Source organism: Lotus japonicus, chromosome 4, assembly GCF_012489685.1.
Source record: "Lotus japonicus ecotype B-129 chromosome 4, LjGifu_v1.2".
NCBI classification, from domain to species: Eukaryota; Viridiplantae; Streptophyta; class Magnoliopsida; order Fabales; family Fabaceae; genus Lotus; species Lotus japonicus.
In genome coordinates this window covers 67,026,775-67,043,441 of record NC_080044.1, presented here as the reverse complement: position 1 = coordinate 67,043,441, position 16,667 = coordinate 67,026,775, and the positions used below count along the sequence as shown (strand labels likewise).

The 16,667-nt window shown below is 34.7% G+C and overlaps 1 protein-coding gene across 1 annotated transcript; it reads right to left on the bottom strand.

Annotated features, from left to right (window-relative positions):
* Positions 1-7,972: 7,972 nt before the first annotated feature.
* LOC130713198 (uncharacterized) lies at positions 7,973-10,711 on the bottom strand. The gene has a single exon (XM_057562988.1). It carries the CDS (start codon positions 10,709-10,711, stop codon positions 7,973-7,975), a length of 2,739 nt encoding a protein of 912 aa, XP_057418971.1.
* Between the last annotated feature and the right edge of the window lie 5,956 nt (positions 10,712-16,667).

The following is a 16,667-nucleotide window of genomic DNA, read 5'->3' as shown; positions in this document are numbered from 1 at the left end:
TGCAGATCCAGTATCATCATCAACATTAAGCAACAGTTTGTACCTGATGTAAACATTAATAATTAAATAAACTGAATATTTTACAAATTAATTTATTTATCGAATTTGTAGATTATCGTATGGTAGGAGTGACATGCTTGTTACATTTTTCACAATAATATTGTGCTCCGTTAGAGTATGCTGCTGAGTGACATTCACAGTTATGGTAATATCAATCAGTTGTGCTCTAAATTTTCTTAATCGTGGCATATATAATGAATATTGTACGTTGTAGAAATGAATAAAATGCAAAAAAATCGTAGTTACAACTGATTGTTAGATTAACAGTGATGATAACATATGTAAATGTAATACGTTTAAATGTAAATACTTAGTAACATGTTTTTTTAAATGGGAAATGATTGTACTTGATTTTGTTGTTATTTTTTTAGATAGTAATTTATTTATAGAAAGAGTAATTAAATTTGTATAGTGTAAACTTTATTTTTCTAAAAGGAGGGATTATAGTGTCTACTGTTTTTATAACTCAATATAAAACACACTATTTAAGATCCATTAAATACGTTTATATAGTAACCAAAAAAAATTACGTTTATATAAGAGTTTTTATATTTATTAAATGATAATTTAAATACTCGTTAAAAGACCTTTAAGTAGCTTTTTTTTTCTTTTTTAAATATGGTATTTACTTTTAAAGAATTTTTATTTAAATTGATTAAAGTTAAAAAAAAATTAAAAGTTAAATAAGTGTTCCATAAAAATTAAAACGTTTTTTTTTAAGAATTGAATATAGTAGCTGTTGTTTTAACTGTTGACTATGAATTAATCCTTTTTAAAAATGTTCAAAACGTGTATCAAAATCTTTTTTTCCAATTATAACGTTATGAATTTAAAGTAATTAAATTCAATGAAAGAGTATAAGATTTTATGGTCAAATTAATTGATATTTTATCTCATTAATAGGTGATTATTAAATTAGTTTAATAAGTATTTTAAGTTTGTAGTTAGTGTTTAAAAAACTCTAACTCCATGAATTTTGTATTTAAAATGCATTTTTGTTTAGTGTACTAACATTAAATGTTTATTTACTAATTTAATAATTTATTCATAAATACTAATTTAATAATATAATAAGTAATTGTTTTATTTAATTAAAACATTGAATGAAAATCAATGTCTGTTTTTTTAATAAAAAAAATGTCTAATAAATTAAATTAAAAGAGATGAGAACATACTGATCTGCAAGTAACCAAATTTTTAATACTTGTGCTTGGGAAAAGCGTCAGGAACTCATCTTTTTCAGTAACGTTTAATCTTTCAATCACAACGTTCATTACATGAGTATGAACTACGTCACACTCAAATAATCGGCGAAGAAACAAAAATTATGTTGTTATTTGTCATCTAAATTTGTTCAAAGTAATATGAAATCCACAATACATACATACCTTTCTCTGTAGGACACTGCTTGTAGAATGTCAGGATTGAACATTACTTTAGTGCAGTTTAACCCAGCAGTTAGTTTATATTCTCCTGGAAAAAAAAATTAGCGATCGATTGTAAGTTTAAGTTTGAACATGTTGATTTATTATATAGAAGTTTATGTTTGTTTGTTGCTCAAAATAATTAAATGTACCTTGATGAATTGTTGCAACTCCCAACAATATGATAATAACAACATGTTTGTGGTCTTTTGAATTTATAAGTGCATCCAATTCGTCGACAAATTGGCCGTATAAAAAACATTTAATTTTTTTGCTAGAAAAAAATTAAATAAAAGTTGTTAACTTTCTTCCGTAGGAATTTATAGAAATTAATAATACTAATTTGTTATTGATAAAAGCAAATTTACCCTTGAGATTCAATTTCAATGTCTCTGCTCTGCGTATGGACTCTGTTCCGCTCAAATTCGTTGTAATATCCGACGTGCGTTACTTCTCCCATAACATCTGTTTAATGGTAATGTCAATACATGGAAGTGTTGATGTATTTGAAGTTATTTAGATGAAGGTATTTACATACCAACTAAGAACCGCTCATCAAAGTCAAGATTTAGAATTTCATGCACGTTGTCAAATATCAGATCACGCATAGGAAACACATCTTTATTATATCGAACAATCATTGTCCTACTTTGCAAGTGTATCTTGTAGATATGCATATATGCACTAAGACCTCGGAAATTATGCCATACCCAGAAATATTCAAAACGCTATATCAAACCTTCCGTGATTCTGTTGGCAAAACGTTCATGAAGGTTACGCCTACACTCTGCATGAATTGTTTGACCCTAGAAATGAAGGAGTTACATATGAATTTATCTTCGTGAATTAAATTAAAATACAATTACATATTTAGCAATAGCGAAATTGTTTCTGGTTTACATACCTTTCGATCCATCAACAACAGATTATAGAACGAACCGTCGTGTCGTGCCTCATCTTCATCCTCCTCTTCTTCAGCAAACCACACCCTTATTACTCGAACGACAATAGTCCAATCATGTGCTAAAGGAGTTAGTTGGTCAAGTAGGCTATAGTTCGGATTCATGATGCATGGAAGTTTTGGAGATGAAAACTGACATCTATTGATTTTGGCCTGAACTTGTGTATCAAAGGAGATGTATACTAAAGTATATATACAGGCTTATTGCTCTTCTGTGATTCCTAATTGATTTTTTTTTAATTTTTTTTTTGTTGAAACTCGAATTTTTATTAGTATAAGTTGAAAAATTTTAAAAATTTATTCAAGTTTTTACTTGATTCCGAATTTTTCATTTATGTATGTAGGTTTTATTTACTTAATTAAGGCACATAATTTTGTATAATTATTGTATATAATCAAGTAATTGTAATTAAGGAATTATTACTAAGTTGTTGCTTGATTTTTTTAAAAATAAATCGATGTAATTAATGTACTTAATTGTGATGGATGAATTTTAAAATTAAATAATGTTATTAAATTTTTTTTTAATTCTAATTTAAAAGTATTTTTATTCGATTTTCTTAAATATCAGTCAACGGTTTTAAGGAAAGATATTTTTAAGGAATATTTGTTAAAAATAATTGAATGTAATTAATGCAGTTAGACTATTTTGTTATTTTGAATTTAATGTACTTTATCGTGTTATTAATGCAATAAATTTGGTATATTTTTAATAAATATGGTTTTTTACGCATTAAAGCTTAAAAGTACCTTTATTTAAATTTTAAATTTTTAAATGCTAAATATTGTAAATGCGCTTGATTATATATTGACTAAAAGTTAATGCAGAAAAAAATCATTAAATGCGTGACTAATAATTTTTTTGTAAACGTAACTTAAATTATATAATTAAATCATTGTAATTAAGGAAATAAAATAAATTTTGTCATGAATTTTTAAAGATAAGTCAACTGAATTAATGAAAAACTTTTACGAATTCATTCTAAAAATAATTGAACGCAATTAATGCAGTTAAAATATTTTGTTATTTTTAATTTATTTTACAATATGTCGTAATTAATGCAATAAATTTGGAAAAAATGATGGTTATTACTATTTTTACCCATTAAAACTTAATTAAATTATAATTTCTTTGTAGTTAAGAAGTTTTTTTTAGTAACAGGGGAGTAACTCCAATTAAATAAATTTGATTTTATTTTATAAATTTTAATAATCATTTTGTTAAAAAAAAGTCAAGCATTAAATCAAGTTTTTTTTGTACCAATAAAGGTTGAAAAATACCTTTTTAAAAATTTTAATTTTTAAATGTTAAAAATCATAAATGCGCATGATTATTAATTGACTAAAAGTTAATGCAGTAAAAAATCATTAAATGCATGACTAACTTCACGTTTAAGCATTAATTAAAGTATATAATTAAATCATTGGGTTTTCAAAAGAGAAAAAATCTAATGAAGTCATTGTAATTAAGGAAATAAAATTAATTTTGTCATGAATTTTTAAAGATTAGTCAACTGAATTAATGATAAACTTTAACGGATTCATTATAAAAATAATTGAACGTAATTAATGTTGTTAAACTATTTTGTTCTTTTGTATTTATTTTAGAATATCTAGTTATTAATGCATAAATTTGGAATATTTATAATAAGTGATGGTTATTCATTTTTTTACGCATTTAAACATTAATTAAATTATAATTTCATTATAGTTATGTAATTTCTTTTTTTTTTGTGAACAGGAGTACGCCCTTGAATGAAATTATAAGTAATTAAAATTTTAGAAATTTTATTTTCTAAAGTTTAGTAATCAAATTGTTAAAAAAAAGTCAAACATTAAATAATTTTTTTCTACAAATTAAAGTTGAAAATACGTTTATTTAAATTTAAATTTTTAAATACAAAAACACATAAATGATCGTGATTATTTAGGGAATAAAAGTAAATGTAGGAAAAAGCCATCAAAATGCGTTTATTAATTTGTAATGATAGAAGTTATGATTTTTAATTACTCCTTTAATTTATTTATTTATTATTAAATTCGCAGTGTAATATGTTTCAATACGATTGTTCAACAATATTTTTGGACAAAACTAGAATTGCTAAGCAAATTAAATAATGTCGTCAAAACTAAAATCTGGCAATCACATTTGACTAATTTATGTAAATTTGTGATGCCTCATAAATGTTTCCTTCATACAAATTTCATAAAATTCAGATTTATTTAGGTTGTGAATTGGATAACTTCGGAAAAATCAACATCCGAGAAACATGTAAATTCTTTTAGAAACTTCCCATTAGACTGAATAATGCAGTAAATTTGTAATATTTGTAACAAATGATCGGAATTAATTTTGTTACGAATTAAAACGAACGTCAATTTTTTTTTACAGTTAACGACCTTCTTGAATGTAAGTGAACGTAATTTTTTTTGGTTGCACATTTTTTTTTGAAACTGGTTACAAAATTAATTGTAATGTAATTACAATAATGTTGTTTCCCTTTTTAATAAACAATAGTAAAAAACATTCAAGAATTAAAATAATTTTTTCTTTCTATAAATTAAAGTTTGATAATGACCTTGATTTAACATTTTGAATTTTAAAAATAGGAAATGCGTGTTATTATTAATTAACTAAAAATTAATATAGAAAAAAATCATTAAATGTGTGACTATGTATTGTTTTTATAAAAAATGATTGAGCTATACTAATCATTGTTTTTATCAATGTCTAGAAATAAAAAAAAATGAAAAATAGTTCAAGTTCGTGTGAAGCAGCCCTTAAGAAACAAAACAGATCGTCATAATAGTACTGACAAAGGAATTAGGTTTATCATAGTGAATAACATAAACAAAGTGAAGGTGCGAAAAACACTAGAAAGGGGGGGTTTGAATAGAGTTTTTGAATCTTGGGTATATTTTTGAGCTTTTTAAAAACTCAAGGGTAAACACTAAATGCTGAATGATAGGAAGTAAAGCACACGAGTATTTTATCCTGGTTCACTTGAGATAAAAGCTCAAGCTAATCCAGTCCACCTGTGAAGGTGATTTCTTCCTTCTTCTGATGAAGGCAATTCACTAAGATCAATGAGTGTTACAACTGCACTTGCAACCTACAAGTGACTAACAATACAAAGACCTTCTCACTAGTATCCTCTCAAGAAGCTGATCTACCGATCCTCTCAAGACTAGCTAATCACTGAATCAACCTTGATTCAGTCCTCTCAAGATCTGACCAACCTTGGTCTCTTAAGGAATTACAATAAGATTGTAGTAGGTTTGTGTTTACAAATGAATGTTTCTGATAAGCAGGGTAAACTTAGAATTGTAAGCGTATGAAGAAATATTGCTTGTGAGCTTGTAAGTATGTTTGCTAAATTCGTGCAATGCTTCTTGCTTTCTTCATCTTGATGCAGCGTTCTTATATTTCTGGATTCAGAGATGTTACCGTTGTAGGATCTGCTTTTGCAGAGACCGGTTGTAGTGGAATCCAGAGAATAAGGAATATTATGCTGCCCGAGGTAAGTGCGCCATCGAGAATAAAACATCCATGTCCAGGATATTCTATTCTATGACAACTTGTCTTATTGCGCGACAATACCAGTGTTCACTTAATCATTTTAATACTTCAGATGTTCTCGCGTGAAGTTAAATGATTAGTGTAATTCTGAAAGCTTGTAACTGCTGATGTCAGCTTCCAGTGGATCTTCTGAACTATGTACAGTAGCTTCTGAACCGTTCCTCAGAACTTCTGGTCTTCAGAACTTCTGACCTTGGTTCTTTTGAGCCAACTTCTTAAGTCTTCAGAACTTTGAGTCCTCTGCTTCTGGACCGTTCCATCTGAACTGTCTGGTCCTCAGAACTTCTGACTCCGGTTCTTCAGAACTTCAAGTTGTCTTGATCCATATCAAAGCTTTCTTGTAGTTTCAGATCTTCTGAAGGATATTTCACTGTTCTGAACGAACATGATCAGCTTTAAGATCTTTCTTATAGTACCCCTTCGGTTTCTATCTTCTGAAATAATGTGCTCAGATCAGAATCAGAACCTGTTTGTCACACTTTAAAAAGACAAACGTTAGAGTACCATAATTGTTCATCATCACAAAACTAAATTGTAATCATCAAAATATAGAGATGCAACCACTGATCAAATCTTGATCTTACAATCTCCCCCTTTTTGATGATGACAAAACAAGTATTTTGATGAACAATTTTTAAACATAAAACTAAAAACACAAGAGAGAAGAGATCAGAGATAACCTTATTCTTGTGTAAGGATTTATTTTACTACTTCTGAAAGTAGGATAGCTCTTGATTCTGAGCAATGATCTTACCTTGACTCCCCCTGAATCTATGACTTGATAAAACAAAGAGTAGTCTGGATTCGAAGTCTTAATGGTAATCAGAAGTTACGCGAATATATGTGTAAACACATCAGAGTTTGCATAATTGCTCAGAGGTATCTAGTTATTGTCCAGAAATAAAAAATGTATTCCCGTTTTGGTCGCTTGGCAATATTTATTTGCTATAACTTTTAATTCTTAATCTCCTTAATAGGTTTAAAAGATTTTTATCATGAAATACCAAAAACCCATTTTTGTGTACTCCCCCTTTTTGTTAGAATCAAAAAGAGTGAAAAACATAAAAGCAGCATAAACAACAATTGCACATAATAAACGGAAACTGCTCATATTATTCATAAAAGACAGAGTACACGAGAGAAACGGAAAAGAACAAAGAGAAAAGAAAAACATGCTAGGATCAGTTCCTACACATGTAAAAACACCCTTGACTCCTTCAGATTCAAAAGTTGAAGGTGGAGGGGGCGGATGTTCTGATCCAGAGTGGCTGTCTGGGAAGCCAACTCTTCCAGAAGAGCCTTACTCTTATTGATGGTGAGAGTACAGACAGCAGCACGAAGAAGCTCTCCTGCTTCTTCATGTTCTTCTCTCTCTCGTTGCTCATTCTCAATGAGCAGAGAGAGGCCCTCAGATTGGGCTTCAATGTCCTTCCGGCGAGTGGTCAGATGGAGGAGGTCAGAGAGGATCTCCTTTAAAGTTTGGAGACCAAGAGCTTGATTGGCTGTTAACCAACAGTGTTCAAGTTCTGAATTCATCCCAAGAGCTTGGGAGATTTGGGATGGGGAGAAATCAAGGCTCCAGGAGAAGACAAGGTCAAATACCAATGTCTTGAGAGCGGTGATCATCTCAACTGTGGACAATTTGCTTGAAGATAAGAGGATTTGAAGAAGGAATGAGATGAATTGAAGTGAATTGTGTGAAGAGAAGAAGGAAGGAACGGATTATAAGGAGAAAATAGTAACAGAAAAACATGCATAAGTCAGATGAACAATTAAAGCAAGTAAGTTACCAAGACTAACTTGGACGGTGCAAAGACTGAATTAAATGATAACATATAATTAAATAGAAGTCAAATAAAAAAAAAAATAAGAGTCATAACAGATAAGGCAGTTAAAACATCAGAATTAACTACAATGCATGAGGGGAACGTGAGAAGAAGGTTAAGCTTAATGAAGCTTCTCAAGCAGAAGTTTCATGAGGGATTCTATTCTCTGTCCTTGCTCAGTCTGAGTAATGCCTTGTTGCTCAACTATCTGGACCATTCTTTGCTGATTTTCTTCTAATCTGTTCAAACGAGCAGCAATAGCAGCAGCATCTGGAAGTGGAGAAGGTTCTGAGATTGGTTCAGAAGTAGGAACTTCTGAAGTTTGATCAGAAGTAGGAACTTCTGTCTCTTTAGTTTGCACTGGCTTCTCAACAACATTTTCATCTGATTCTTCCAAGATTACTATTCCTTCAGAGCCGTCCTCTGCAACCTCTGCTGAAGCCATTTCAGCATCTTCTGAGGTACGCTCAGAGACAATGGGTGCTCTTTCAGCCATGGCCCTTCTGATTGGCTCACACACCATACGCAGCAATCTTACTCTCTGCTCATGTGCTCTAGCATTAGCATCATGAACCCTGAGGCGCTTTTCAGTCCCTAGCAGCCTCTGAAACTCAAGGGCTTGCTCTTCTGACCAATATTCAAAAGCAGTCCATAAATTTTCAACAAAAGAAGCATTAAGCTGATTGTCTGTTACCTGATATAACCATTGTAGTCTTCTGGTAGCTTCTTCAGAGAACTCCTTAATGAGTTGCATGAGGTCCTGAGGTCTGACTGAGGTTGCCAGTGTCAGAGTGGGCTCAGGATTGACTGCATCTGGTCCTGAAGTGCTTGAGCTTCCAGCAATTTGTTGTTCTGAAGCATTCACTAGAGGCATCTCAGCTTCTGATTGAACAGTTTCATCCAGGTGTTCAGAGAGTGGCACTTGGCTTTGCCTTGAAGTAGAGGATTCTCCAACTGCATCTGGAATCTGATCCTCAATGTTAGATGCTACTTGCCTAAGAGGTTGCACATCATATGGAGGCCTGAGAATCTGAACATCATCTTCTTCAATAGCTTCTTCCTCTGTAGGTACTTCACCAGTAAGGGTTAAGATTATGGTTTCAGAGGTTGATAGGGGCTTGGTTGAGAATTGATCAACCAGTTTCTTTAAGGTAGCCTCATTCTGGGCAATACCTTGAATGAACGAGTTGAAGACTGGAACAGTGGTGGCTTGTGTTTGAGGTTGAGAATGTGATTTAGTGGGGGCAGTTTGTGTTTGCGTAGGCATTGAGGTGGATAAGGGAATGGGCTGATCAGGCATAATCACTAAGGCAGAATCAAGATTGGTACTTTTAGTGGTTACCTTAGCATTATTTCTGAGTGAGGTTGAACTGGTGAGATCCCTTGCAGGGTCAGAGGCATGCTTGGATCTCCTTTCCCTTCTAGCATCTGAAGCAATTTCAGAAGTCTGCTCCAAAGCATAAGACTCCCTGATGTCTTGTTCAGATTCCTCATCAAATACAACTTTTATCCTCTTGGCCACAGGAACATTACCATTCTCAGTTTCTTCATTCATGAATTCTTCCATTGAATCCTCAGTGCTTTCAGAGTCAGATGTTGTGGAGGATTCCTCAGCAATTCTTTCAGGAGAGATTTCAGGAGAAGGTGAGGCTTCAGGAATCGGTTCCCTAATAACCACTGATTTAGAAGCAACCCTTTTTCTCTTGGATTCTTCAATCAAAATCCCTTTCCCTTTGGGATCTGATGTCTTGCTGCTTGTTGCTTTCCTTGAGTATCTGGCAGACAGATCCGGAGAGCTATCAGGAAGCTTCTCAACAAATTCATCAAAGGTAATGGTATCCCCTTCACTCCTGAGCATCCTGACGTATTCCATAATACTCTCAGGATTATCCTTCTTAGACCATAAGGGGAAATCATCTACAGGGTAGTTCCTCTGACGCACTTGCTCAGAGGTGTCCTCCATTGGTTCCTTCTTAATGGTCTTGACAATCTGCATTTTCTTCAACTTGGTTGCATTGAGAGAATCTCCAATGGTCATGGTCAGATCATCATGAAGATTTAGTTCAGTGAGTGTCTTCACAAGTTGATTCTGAGTGAAAATGTCAGAAAGCAGTCTTCCATAAGGAATGTAGGAAATCAGCCTTTTGTTGTCAGATGCAATAGTTCTTGATTTCTTCACACAGTCCTTCAAATAGTTAAAGAGCAGGAATGGCAAGCATACAGGTTTATAATTGGAAATATGTTCCATGATTACCTTCTGAGTTGCATTTAAGTAATCAGTTCCACCGGTTCTGGGATGGATACAATAGATAAAGATCTTCTGCCAGATCTTCATTTCAGATTTGAGATCTTTGATGTTGTATTTGGTCTTCTCCAGAGACCAATTGTTGTAAATCACTTTGTTGACCACACTTCTCATCCCAGGGAGATTTGCCTCTACATTCTTGATTCTTCTGCCCTGCTGAAATTCCATGCCCAGCAACTTAGCGATTGACTCCTCAGATATGATTATTTTCCTGTTCAGAACATGGGAGACAACATAGTAATCGTTGCAAACCGCATGTTTCCAGAATTCTACCACCAACTTGGAATAGACAGGACCATTTAGCCTTTCGAAGTAGCTTGACCATCCTTGCTTTTCAACTTGGGCACGGATGTCGAACCCATGAGCAGCCAAGCTTTCAAAGTCGACTCTTGATTCGTGGTAAACGACTAGTTCATCAAACCTCTTGGTGCATGTAACTACATTCTCAGTTGCCAGAATCTTCTGGGCTTCTTCGAGTTTTTGCTTCTGAAGGCCATCTTGAGTGGGTTGTGAGGATGCTTCAACCACTGCCTTTGATTTTCTGGTAATTGCCATGATTCTTGATGTGGATGTTTTTAGGGTTCAGAGAGAGGGATAACAAGTTGGAGGGAGATGATGAATATGCAATGCACAAGTAAGTTTAAAAGCGGTTTTGTAACTGAGTGCGCTAGAAACGTGCGTTAGCGGTTTATAAGGTAACCGTTGAGATTTTAATAGATGAAAAGCAAAAAACAAGATCAACGGTTGTAAAATACCCAGTCAGAAACTAGCATAGTAGGAGAGATTAATTATCATCATTATAGCAGATACACCACTTGACCAAGGGAACTGTGTCACAAAAGAGTGGCACGTGTTTTGTTATCTGCCACAGGAGTTTAACCAATGGGTTAATTAACTTCTGATCGAGTAACTTCTGAAAGGTAACTTCTGATGGGTTCAGAAGTAACGAGGTCAGAAGTTCTGAAGGTTTCTTACTCTGGACAAAAGTCCATATTCATATTTTCAAGAATAAACAGAAACCTATCTTCTGCTAAGGGCTTAGTGAAAATATCTGCCCATTGATGGTCAGTATCAACATACTCTAATGATAGAGTGCCCTTCTGAACATGATCACGAATATAATGATATTTTACCTCGATATGCTTTGCTCTTGAATGTAGGATAGGATTCTTGCTCAATGAGATAGCAACTGTGTTGTCACAGAAGATCGGAATCTTCTCTAGAAATAAACCATAATCTTCCAGATGATTCTTCATCCATATGGTTTGTGTGCAACAAGTGGCAGCTGAAACATACTCTGCCTCTGCAGTTAATAGGGCAATTGTGTTCTGTCTCTTGCTTGACCATGTGACAAGATTTGTTCCAAGGAAATGACAACTTCCGGAGGTGCTTTTCCTTTCCACTCTATCACCAGCAAAGTCGGCATCACAAAAACCTGAAAGTGAATACTCTGATGTTTTTCTATACATCAAGCCAAGGTTAGTAGTTCCTTTCAGATATTTGAGAATCCTCTTAACAGCAGTTAAGTGAGTTTCTCTAGGATCTGATTGAAATCTAGCACAGAGATGCACACTAAACAAAATATCAGGTCTAGAAGCTGTTAAATAAAGAAGAGAGCCTATCATCCCACGATAGAGCTTCTGACAAACCTTAGATGAAACTTCCTCTTTTTCCAGAATGCATGTAGGATGCATTGGAGTTTTAGATATGTTGCAGTTACTCATGTTGAATTTCTTCAGAAGTTCTAGAGTGTACTTCTTCTGATGGATATAAGTGACTCCTGGTTGTTGATCAATTTGAATTCCCAGGAAGTACTTGAGTTCTCCCATCATGCTCATCTCAAATTCAGCCTGCATCATCTTAGAAAATTCCTTGCAAAGAGAAGGATTAGCAGAACCAAATATAATGTCATCAACATATATCTGAACTATAAGAATATCATTCTTATAGGTTTTGCAGAAAAGAGTATTGTCACCTTTACCCCTGACAAATTCATTCTTCAGAAGGAAGGAGCTAAGTCTTTCATACCAAACTCTGGGAGCTTGTTTAAGTCCATAGAGCGACTTCATGAGCTTGTAGACATGCTCTGGATGTTTGTCATCCTCAAAACCCGGAGGTTGTTTGACATACACTTCTTCTGAAATGTAGCCATTTAGGAAGGCACTCTTGACATCCATCTGATGAAGGATGATGTTGTGATTCACTGAAAAGGAAATTAGTAGCCTTATAGCTTCAAGCCTTGCCACTGGAGCAAAGGTTTCAGTGTAATCAATTCCTTCTTGTTGACTGTAGCCCTGAGCCACAAGTCTAGCCTTGTTTCTGGTGACTTCTCCTTTTTCATTCAGCTTATTTCTGAATACCCACTTGGTTCCTATGACATGGAAACCTTTGGGTTTAGGCATTAATGACCATACATCATTTTTGGTGAACTGATCAAGTTCTTCTTGCATTGCTTGAATCCAGCCTTTATCTTCAAGAGCTTCATCAACTGATTTGGGCTCAATGATAGATACAAGTCCCTTCAGACTCAGAAGAGTCTCTTCTGACGTTTTAAGCATGGACCTTGTTCTGACTGGAGAGTCTTTATTCCCAAGAATCAGTTCCTCTGGATGAGAGGTAATAATCCTCTTCTTTCTCTGAAGCAGATCAGAAGTTGTTGAAGCATCTTCTGAACCTTCTGCTTCTGAAGCAACAGTCTGTGGACTGTCTTTTGGTTGATTTGCATCTGATGGATCAATGCTTAAATCTGCAAATCTTTCAAACAGCTTTGACTTTTCTGAGTCAAGCTTGTCATCAAATCTGATCTGAATAGATTCCTCAACAGTTTGATGCAAAATATTATAAATTCTAAAACCTTTTGATCTTTCAGAATAACCAAGAAAATAACATTTTAAAGCTTTAGAATCGAATTTACCCAATTTATCCTTGGTGTTGAGCATGTAGCAAGTGCTTCCAAAAGGATGGAAGTAAGATATATCTGGTTGTCTTCCTTTACATAGCTCATAAGGAGTCTTCTCCAGAATTGGTCTTATGGAGATTCTGTTCTGGATATAACAAGCAGTACTGATTGCTTCTGTCCAGAAGTGCTTGACCAGACTAGTTTCTTGCAACATAGTACGAGCCATTTCTTGAAGAGTTCTGTTCTTTCTTTCAACTACTCCATTTTGTTGCGGAGTGCGTGGACAAGAGAAGTTGTGAGAGATTCCTTGTGAGTTGAACAACTCTTTAAAAGCTTTGTTCTCAAATTCTCCACCATGATCACTTCTGACATTTATCACTGAAGTTTGAAGCTCTTTCTGAACTTGAGTAATGAACTTTGCAAACTTAGAATGAGCATCATCCTTGTGTCTCAAGAATTTTACCCATGTCCACCTGCTATAGTCATCCACAATGACTAACCCATACTTCTTTCTTCCAATGGATTCAGTTTTCACTGGTCCAAAGAGATCAATATGAAGTAGCTCAAGGGGTTTTGTTGTAGATACCACATTCTTTGCTTTGAATGGCTTCTTGGTGAATTTTCCCTTCTGACAAGCTTCACACAGGGCCTCTGATGAATACTTCAGATGAGGCAATCCTCTGACGAGGGTCAGCTTGCTTAGTTGAGATATCTTCCTGAGACTTGCATGTCCTAGGCGTCTATGCCAGACCCATTGCTCATCATTCACGGACATGAGACATTTGACCTTCTGAGATAGCAGTTCAGAAGATTTGATCTTATAGATATTGTTTCTCCTCTTCCCAGAAAAGAGAACAGATCCATCTGATTGACTGACAGCTTTGCAGCATGTTTGATTGAAGATTACATCATAACCTCTGTCAGTTATTTGGCTTATGGAGAGTAGGTTGTGTAGTAACCCTTCTACCAGAAGTACATCATTAATAACTGGAGCTTTTTCATCTCCTATTGAACCTTTTCCAATGATCTTTCCCTTCTGGTTTCCTCCAAAGCCAACGTCTCCTCCAGACTTAAGTGGCGTCAGATTTTGGAATATAGACTTTATGCCCGTCATGTGTCGCGAGCATCCACTGTCCAGGTACCATGACAGGTGTTTTAACTGAACTGCATAAGATGTCTGCAACAGGAATGATTCTTGACTTAGGTACCCATATCTTGGGTCCATTCTTGTTAGTTTTCCCAGCAATCCTAGGAACTTTGGGTGCAACAGGATGGTAATGCATGGAAACTTGATTATAAACTATAGACTTAGGAAGTTTAGTTTTTCCCTTTGGTTTAACCATCTTGGATGTAACCTTTTCTGGAATGATAGTCCCGACAGGAACAAACTGTTCATACAAAGGTTTATAATTAGGCTCAGATGGCTTACTTCTCATGGGTTGAGAATAACCAATGCCTCTGTTCCCATTTCTGCTTACGCCATAGATCACTGAAGCCATTAGACTTCTGTCTATGCCTTTGGCTAGGAACCTTTGGAAAGCTCTTTCATACATAGTTTCATGCTTGATATCTGACGATGCAAGTTGATCTTCTAATATAACATTTTTAGCATGGATAACAGAATTTTCATATTTAAGAAGGTGATTCACTTTACTAAGTTCTGAGGCAGACTTGTTATGAACTTCTGATGTACTAATCTTAATAACATACTTTCTTTTAAGCTCTTTGTGTTTACTTAAAAGCACATCATATCTTTCCATTATTTCAGATAAGGCAATTCTAAGTTCAGATGAAGAAAATGTAGAGAATACCTCATCATCATTCTCAGATTCTGAATCTGCTTCTGAAGCTGTCAGATCTTCCAATGCTTCAGTATCTCTGCCTGTGATAGCCATTAGACCTTGCATGTCTTCATCCTCTTCTGACTCAGCTTCATCAGAGTCAGTTGCATCAAAAGTCACAAGAGCCTTCTTCTTGAAGAACTTCCTTGGTTTCTTGTCCTTCTTTAATTTAGGGCAGTCACTCTTGTAGTGTCCAGGTTCCTTGCACTCAAAGCAAGTGACTTCCTTCCCAGAGGACTTCTTCTGACCAGATGAAGATTCAAATCTTCCTCTGCTTCTGCTTGGTCCTTTACCCTTGCTTTTTCTGTTCTTCCAGAGCTTGCTTATTCTCTTTGTGAAAAGAGATAGTTCTTCATCATCAGATGCATTAGATGATTCTTAAGAGGAATCTTCCTCTTCTGCCTGGAGAGCTTTTGCATTGTTTGACTTGAGAGCAATGAATTTATCTTTCCTCTGTGGCTTGTGCTCTTTGAGTTCGATCTCATGGCTTCTGAGATGACTCACTAGCTCTTCTAGCTTTAAAGAGTCCAGTTTCCTGGAAAGTTTCAAGGCAGTGACAAAAGCTATCCATTCCTTAGGTAAGCTTCTGATGATTTTCTTGACATGATCGCCAATAGAGTAGCTTTTGTCAAGCACTCTGATTCCAGCAATTAGAGTTTGAAACCTTGAGTACATCTCCTCAATGGTTTCATCAGACTCCATTTTAAATTGTTCATATTGTTGAACAAGAGCAAGAGCCTTCGTTTCTTTGACTTCTTCATTTCCTTCATGCGTCATGACCAAGGAGTCAAAGATAGATTTTGCTGTTTCTTTGTCAGAGATTTTCTCATATTCAACATATGATATTGAGCTGAACAGCATGGACTTTGCTTTGTGATGATCCTTGAAGCGCTTCTTCTGAGCATCTGTCATTTCAGAGCGTGGGATCTTCACTCCTGCAGCATCTACTGGTTAGGTGTAGCCTTCCATGACCATATCCCAAAGATCTGGGTCAGTGCCAAGGAAAAAACTCTTTATTCTGTTTTTCCAGTAATCAAACTTTTCACCATCAAAGACTGGAGCTCTGAGATAGTTGTTGTTGTTGTTGTCAGCGGAAGTGTTGGAGGCCATTGTTGTTTTTCACACAAGGTTCTGGATCACTGAACACTGTGAGGTGTTAAAATCAGAACCGGAGCTCTGATGCCAATTGAAGGTGCGAAAAACACTAGAAAGGGGGGGTTTGAATAGAGTTTTTGAATCTTGGGTATATTTTTGAGCTTTTTCAAAACTCAAGGGTAAACACTAAATGCTGAATGATAGGAAGTAAAGCACACGAGTATTTTATCCTGGTTCACTTGAGATAAAAGCTCAAGCTAATCCAGTCCACCTGTGAAGGTGATTTCTTCCTTCTTCTGATGAAGGCAATTCACTAAGATCAATGAGTGTTACAACTGCACTTGCAACCTACAAGTGACTAACAATACAAAGACCTTCTCACTAGTATCCTCTCAAGAAGCTGATCTACCGATCCTCTCAAGACTAGCTAATCACTGAATCAACCTTGATTCAGTCCTCTCAAGATCTGACCAACCTTGGTCTCTTAAGGAATTACAATAAGATTGTAGTAGGTTTGTGTTTACAAATGAATGCTTCTGATAAGCAGGGTAAACTTAGAATTGTAAGCGTATGAAGAAATATTGCTTGTGAGCTTGTAAGTATGTTTGCTAAATTCGTGCAATGCTTCTTGCTTTCTTCATCTTGATGCAGCGTTCTTATATTTATGGATTCAGAG